The 8,091-nt window shown below is 37.4% G+C and overlaps 1 protein-coding gene across 4 annotated transcripts; it reads left to right on the forward strand.

The window, feature by feature from the left end:
* Positions 1 to 352: 352 nt before the first annotated feature.
* spi1b (Spi-1 proto-oncogene b) lies at positions 353 to 7,833 on the forward strand. 4 transcript variants are annotated; one of them, XM_056752794.1, is made up of 6 exons: positions 353 to 684; positions 1,253 to 1,345; positions 1,437 to 1,518; positions 3,160 to 3,353; positions 5,279 to 5,447; positions 7,287 to 7,833. In XM_056752794.1, the coding sequence occupies exons 1-6, from the start codon at positions 643 to 645 to the stop codon at positions 7,598 to 7,600; spliced, it is 894 nt and encodes a 297-aa protein (XP_056608772.1). In that variant the 5' UTR covers positions 353 to 642; the 3' UTR covers positions 7,601 to 7,833. The 4 variants fall into 4 exon arrangements, with proteins under 4 accessions (XP_056608772.1, XP_056608782.1, XP_056608791.1 ...); XM_056752804.1 differs by having other exon boundaries at positions 1,440 to 1,518; XM_056752813.1 differs by lacking the exon at positions 1,253 to 1,345.
* Positions 7,834 to 8,091: the final 258 nt, after the last annotated feature.

Genomic DNA, 8,091 nt, shown 5'->3' on the forward strand with positions numbered 1-8,091 from the left:
AAAAATATTACATATACATATATTGAATGTAATTCTCGCCTACATAAATAATTTATTTAAAAGCCGGCTCATCTGAGTATTTAAATTAAATAATCAAATGTGTTAAACAATATTGACATTAAATTAGAGCTTTTGCCTTAAGCTTCTCAACAGGTACAATCTCTTGTGTTTTCTTTTTTGGTATTTTCTATTGCATTAAGTACTTTCTATAGAATGACAAGCACCTTGGAGGTGGACAGAAAGAACAGCGGTCAGCTGAACTGTCTCTGATTGGCCATTGGGGGAGGTGACACTGTACGCCTATTCTAACTGCAAAGATAAAATCCCCACCTGCCATTACCCTAAAATCAGGAACCTCTAGCGGACACACACACTTACCCACACGCCCCAAAATAAAGAAGTAACAAACAGAAACCTTCGTCCCTTTGCTACCTCCAGTGTGACAGTAGCTCGCTCTGGCTGTCTTCTTTCTGGGCCTTCGCTGATTTGAGGGCCCCCGCTTGATAAGGTGTGCGAGTTAGATTTTTGGTTTCGTTTGGTAAGAGGAAATTTAGCAGAGTTGAGCAATGGTACGAGGACAGTTTTGAAAGCCCTTGAGAAAGCATCAGAGTCGCAGATTGTGTGTCAACCGGCGAAGAATCCATGCTGCATCCGTACAGAATGGAGGGGTACATCATCCCACCCGTGAGTATTTTTTTATCCTCTCCATGGTGCTATTAATTTGCTGGTGATGCTGTTAATAGATGCTTAAACTTGAACGATGCTTTTGTTATATGGTGCCATCGCGCCGTGACTGACGCATATCAAAGTGGACGTACAGTTACTGAACATCTGGATTTTTTGCGATAGAAGGGCCACCATCTTATGGTGGTAAATTGTTTTGGCATCAGTCAGTCTTCTTGAAGATTATTTGTACATTGAGTTGTTTGTTAGAACAAAGTTAGCAATTCTGTTAGTGTTATAATTATTCAATAACATCCAAAACGACAATCAATTGAGATTCAGTTGAGTATCCGTTTGACATTTGAGCATTTAAATCAAATCTATATGTTTGATAGATTTATGATCCATTTGAGCCTGTTAGATTTGTTTAATACTTTTGAGACTGGATTTTATAATGACAGAATGCTTATAAATTCAGTTAATTTGATCATAGCTCACAGGTATATTCTGATGGCTTAGATTATCGTCGTATAGCAAATCAACAATAGGATGTTCAACAAAATGTATAACAATCATAATTTCTACGTAGAGAGAAGAGAATAGAGACAGAGTAACCTGGACTGGCTGGATGTCACATACACCATCCGTACAAAAAGATTACTGGGCAGTTTTTACTAAAGATGTGAGGCTTTTCTCATATGTGTTTTATTTTTTCTGTTTTTGGCTCCAATCGTTCAGACTGTTCACCTTTTCTCTATCATTTGTTTGGTCAGCAGCAAACAGAGGAAATGTTTGAATCAGAGATGTATCGACCACCAATGGATTATCCATACATCATTGATGAGGGTCAAAATGGTGAGTTTTTGTGTTAAGAATCATTCTTCATTGACAACAGAAAAGTTTTTATTTTTTTTACTTATTTTAGCACCCGTTAAACACTGCTCTGACTGAGTGACCTATACACAGGCTTTTTTGAATAACGCTTTTTTCCCCGCATATCTTTTCACACCGATCTCTGTGTTATGACACCCAGAGAGGCCCAAGTAGTCAACATCTTGTTATAGTGAGCTAACGGATCAAAATCACACCCAGGGCAGCTGGGACTGAGCTACAAGGGGACGTTAGGGGAGCGAGCGAGTGGAACCGGGCGAGTGACCTAGCACATAGCAGGAAACAGATGCCTTGTTGTGACAGGCAAGAAAACTACAGACGTAGAACGACAAATATCCCCAAGGGTTTCAATCCAAAATGAGACAATATAGCACAAATTTATCAAACTGTGTGGGCGCCTGAAATAAAGCTGTTGGGGTGCTAAACATAAGCAGGGGTTTTCATTTTTGAGGCTGAGGATGACCAAGTGTAATGTTTCTGTATAAGGCTGTGTGAATCGTTTTATCAATCAGGTTATGCTGACCTTTGGTTAAACCTGTTTACACTTTAGTCATCCTATTGTCACGGATCTATTTGTGTAAAGGGAATGAGAAACTGAAAACAATACTTAGTTTCAATATACAGCAGAGTAAACATTTGCTTCGAGCGTGGCTCACAAATGTAATCTCCTGACTGAATTTCTAACAAACACAGTCAATTCTTACTGAAATTTTACTAAATTTACAATGCTTGAAATAAACCAACAGAGAATTGACAGGTGGGATAAACTTAAACAGCCAGTTTGCTGGACAGAACATATACATGAATGGTCGAATGTGTAATTTGTTTGGAGGATCTATTGACAGAAATGCAATATAATATACATAACTATGTCTTCTGTGGTGTTTAAAGACCTTACAGAATGAGGCAATATGATTTTATTACCTTAGAATAAACAAATTTGAATCTACGTACAGTGCTGGTTCCCTCGCATGTTATTCGCCATGTTGTTTCTACAGTAGCCATTAGCGTTCAAACTGCTCTACAGAGCATAATTCGTAAATATTTGATCTGCTTTAGCAAGTCAATGTAGTGCTTTGAAGGGGGGATGGAGATCCAAACATCACCGCTAGATACCGCTAAATTTCATACATTGGAACTTTAAGCAAGTAGTGCCTTCGTAAAATTAGGACATAAAAGTAGTTTTATGTTTTTATTAACAGTACTGGTGTGCATCTCAAGACGAAGCAATGGTATATTTCAATATACGTCGTTTTCAATCCAGACAGCAACAAAACATGCATTTTGGAACTGGGCTTGAGCCTTGTGTAGGAACACTCCCCAAACAGTTCAATTTAACTTTATCGAGCAACCTAACTATTACAAACTATCACATTAAGAAAAAAATACTTGAGGCTACTCAAAAACTGCTAAGGAAGTACTGGTGTGAACAGGAAACAGAGTGAAACATACAGTCCAAGTGCTTACAGTGAGACAGTATGAACAACCGAATTTCCAGATATGAATGATTTAGCAGTTGCTGTTACCAGATTGCAATGAAGTTTTGGTGTTGGATGTTAAAGATGCTTTCTACTAATCTATTTCAACCTGACTGTCATTGTCTAGATCACACTTGGGATTATAATACACATCACATCCATCCGGTGGATTTTGAGAACCTTCCAGATAGCCATTTCACAGAGCTACAGAGTGTGCAGCCACTACATGTAACAAATGTGCATCGCTTCACAGATGTAGAGCCTGGCCATTTTATCGATCCAGGCTTAAATGGGCATCACCTCCCCCTGGCCCCTCCACAGGTGAGACCATAAAAACATTCTTAAATAGCATTATCTAAAACTACTACACGGTTTCATGTCAAAATCTATGAGCTGACTGCTGATACTGTTGGGAACAAAGACGTTTTTTTTATAAATACAGCGATGGGAATTATAAATCTTCCTCTTTGTTATTTATTTGCTTCTTTCATGACACCAGTTGTTGTACATGCCAGTTAGGAGCTTGTAGAATGCATCTGTGCCCAAACTGTTGCTCAACAAAGCCTTATCCTGACCAAAACTCAACACTGTCATCATAACTGCAGTCTGCAAACTCATCAACTGCCATTACACAGAACATCCTCGCTTACACAAACAAAACCACTCTTTATTGTGACACAACAGACTTTTTATAAATACAAAAGTTCAAACAGTGAGATAGGAATCTGCTTTCTGAGAGCAGGTAAAAGAGGCAGTGGCGTGCCTCCTCTAATAATATAAATTTTGAAAAAATCAACTGTAAAATATTAAATGAGAAAAACATTGACACATATTATGTGCACATACTTCAGGATATTGCACTAATGCAATATATTTGATGGAGACATGCAGGGGCACGGTCCACATGCCATCACATCGGAATCGGTATTATAAACATCAAATGAAAATGGAGCATGAGTTTACACTGAACTAAAAAAAATCCAAAAGCATGTGGAAAAAAGTAAAAATTCACATCCAAGTGGACTAATTAGTAAACTAGTTTAGACACTAAATCAACTTAGAAACGGCAGAGAAAGCTTATGCTGTAGTTTTTGCTGACACTTCAAAGGATTATCTTGTCATGTTGTACAAATGACAGAATCTAGAAAAATCAAAAACAAGCCAGTGATTGATTTCCAATTAATATACGACTCTAAAAAATATTTTTTTGTTATGGTTTACGCTACCAATGTTATAGCAATTATTGTATAGTAACAGTTAGGAGAACATTTTCTATGAATTTATACAAAGGGTTTCGTCCTTCAAGTGTTTCACTGCTGTTAACGTGTGAATTCATCATCTTATCTGTTGTCAATCTGTAGTCGTTTACACACCACAACACCAGCCATAACAACTTTTTCTGCATCTAAACCTTGCATGTACAAATATAACTTATAGAGGACGGCAATGCTGTTTTCTTGGCCGAGCAAATGAGTATCACACTATCTAAAAAAGAGTGTTAAAATGTATGAAATATAAAATATTAAGAAATGTTGGGGCCTTATGGTAATTATGGGCTTTAAATGCCTCGTGCATTGCCTCCATCTCAGCTGTAGGGTGAAGAAACTTTATTTTGGACATTCATGATTAACAGAAACTGAACAAAATTCCGCTCATGACGTCATTTACATGATGTATTGTAGTGAAAATAGCACATGACTGCTTCTTAAAAACAAAAATGGTATAATTTCAAAATACTGTATGACTATCATGTGTATTTAAAGTCCTCTCCTCTGTACACAAATCATCAGACCCCAAATGCAACTGTCATGTCACAAGAAACTGCCACCCAAGCATTGCGTGTGCAATTACACTTTAAGTTGCTATGATCTTTGACACTTTGGGTTTCTCTAAAGGGGTTTTTTACTGTCTGGCAAGTGGTTTAACAGAAAATTATGGGGAAAGACAAAATTAAGAGTTTGCGTTCCAAAATGAGATAACTCCGTTTTCAAAAATCCTGTTTTTTATAGTTATCATGTTTTTATTGCGTTTAATTCTGTTAATTAGCTGTATTTTTTAGTTATTATTGATTAAATAAATAAACTAACTGCAGTTTGATTGATATTAATTAGAATGAACAATACAAAAACATGATTTTGTTATCTCATTTTGGAACCAAACCACTAATCTCTGCTCTTTTTCCTTCTTCAAATGTAAATCTGAGCGATTTCGAATGCATTGAGATGATAAACTTTATGTTTTCACAGATGGCGTATTTGCCCCGGGCATCAGTGTGTTACACTCACAGTGTACAGCCTTCTCCTCTCCAGCGCAGCTCGGATGATGATGACCCCGGCAGCCGCAGTCCTCCTTTAGAAGTGTCTGATGAGGAGTGTATGAGAGACCACATTTCTTCAACAACAGGGGGAGAACATGGTAAAGAAATGGCAAATGTCTGCCGGTACCTTTACGATTCCAAAACCTTGTAGCCTACATTGATACATCGCAGCCATTACATAATGGCATTGAAATGGTAATGATCTGTGGAAAGTGTAAGAAAGCAATACAAAACAACATCAAAAATCCCATAAAGAGTCATGGCATCAAACTGAATACAATTTTCTCTTAAAAATTAAAAGGGTTCAAAGGACTAGGCTAAAACTAATATTATTGTTCGTTTAAGATGCAATGTAATGTGTATACACGGTTTGAGGTTCAAGAAGCAGTATTTTTCCATATACCGTGCATGTTTGTATCTCCTTTTTGCCCCGTCTCTCTGAAATGTGCAGATTTTTTACAAAGTTCATCGCTCTGAAAAGCGAGTTGTGCTATAATTGGCCAGTTAACAAGTGCATAGTGATTGGTCGAATAATGCAAGCGTGTGACAGAAATGTATCGCCTCTTTTGATACGGAAAACGAAGATGACCAAGCCGATTCATCAACTTTGACTTGAGCAGGATGTATAGGATTGCTATGGTTTTATTTGAAAAATGTTAAATAGTTAAAAACTATAGATAACGGTTTTACCTTTTATATACAACGTTATATAGACTATACACAACCATATACATCATACAGAGTTTGTGTGAGATAGAACATTTACCGCAGGTATTGGTAATATAATAAATAACAGGAGTGCTTTGGCACTTCTTGATCCACCAGTGTTACGCTATATCCCGACTCAAAAAAAGACAATAAAACCCATAATAAACACGATATTTGTTGCCTGTCTTGATCTCTCTCCCAGGTTTGAGAAGCAATCATCGGTGAAATGCGCTGCACAACCTTGAACATTTGGATTTTACTTTTCTGGAACAGTGTTATAAATAAAATGTAACCATTCTTAGTTGTCTCATCTTTTGGCAGGGCAAACAAAGAGGCTTTCTTTTTGCAATGAAACACACGGCGTCTCTGTGACATGGCTGCGGCGGTGATGATAGATTTACAAGTACACCTACATTACTTGCGTTTAGATTTGGGCGGTCTTAGTCAAATCATGTTACGAAGTGACGTACATTTGCTGGGGTGTTGTTACATGAAGCGTTTCAGGCAGGTCTGGGTGAGCATTTGCTTTTAGATAGAATGCATCTTTACGTGTCTAATACATGCATGGGCAACTTATAAAACACCAAAGACACAGAAAAACACGTCTTCGGGCCAGGACATGAGGGTAAAATTAAGGATTTTTTCCCTTTAAACAACCATAAAATCTAATTGGTTGATCGAAGTGACACTTCTAAAAGGGTGAATCACATTTCACGCCTTTTACAGACGATATATAATTATAAAAATGTCAATGTATCACTTTACTTATTGATTGCTATCAGGATGTTACGAGACTTCCAACCAGCATGACAAAAAATATTTCGGGACAGAATTACAGAATTTAAAGGATAATTCACACCCAAAAATGAAAATTCTGCGCCTTCAAGTCATTTCAAGCCTGTATGACTTTCTTCTCCAAAACACAGAAGAAAAATGTTGGTAATAGAAAACCATTGGTTCCCATTGACTAGTATTGGTTTTGAGTATAAGTCAATGGGGACCAACGGTTTTTGGTTACCAACATTTTTGAAGAAAGTAAACCACACAGGTTTAAAACGACAAAAGGGGAATTTTGAAGGTGAAATATTTCTGAAGTATCCTGCTTAAAGAATCAATGTTCTAAGAATTGTTCAGAGAGGAATTTTCCAGGTAATGCTTGACTATTGTAGGGAATGCATACTCATCTGACTGTGGAAGTTCATTTCTGGTTATTTGCTTTGTTTTTCAAGGTACCAAGAAGAAAATTCGCTTGTATCAGTTCCTGCTGGATCTTCTGCGAAATGGTGACATGAAGGAAAGCATTTGGTGGATGGACAGAGAAAGGGGAACATTCCAATTCTCCTCAAAGCACAAAGAAGCTTTAGCACACCGTTGGGGTGTACAGAAGGGAAACCGCAAGAAAATGACCTACCAGAAGATGGCAAGAGCGCTGAGAAACTACGGCAAAACGGGAGAAGTCAAAAAGATCAAGAAAAAACTTACCTACCAGTTCAGTGGGGAGGTTCTTGGGAAGAGCCATACAGAACGGAAGACTTACATGTAAGCACATGGGTAAGGGGAGAGAGAGGAAGACAAAACTGAGAGAAAACCAGACAAAAAGAGCAATTGACTATACGGTTTAAATCTTAAATTTCCATTCCTTTTTTATTATTCACCTTTGCATTAATCATTAAACTATAAGTATTGGTAAACCATTTAATTGCTTTTGTGCTGCAGACACATGATCTGTATAGTGTACATACTGTATTTACAAGGAAATAAAAAGAGCAAATAGAATGATACTGGTCCAACATGGGTAAATAATAAAAACTATTTTCAAGTAGGGACAGTTGCAAACTTCATCACCACGCATGACGGAAAGAAATCACAAAAATACAAAAAGCAGAAGTGAAAACCAATGACACAGGCTCACGCAGCACGGAAAACTCTGTCACGTCTTGGCAGCGCACACACACAGACGGAAGAACGCCATTCTTAGCTTATTTTTTGAACTGTTTCTATTGAAATCACAAACCCTCTGAAGGAAAAACCTTC

The sequence above is a fragment of the Triplophysa dalaica genome, chromosome 1 (assembly GCF_015846415.1).
Source record: "Triplophysa dalaica isolate WHDGS20190420 chromosome 1, ASM1584641v1, whole genome shotgun sequence".
Lineage (NCBI taxonomy): Eukaryota > Metazoa > Chordata > Actinopteri > Cypriniformes > Nemacheilidae > Triplophysa > Triplophysa dalaica.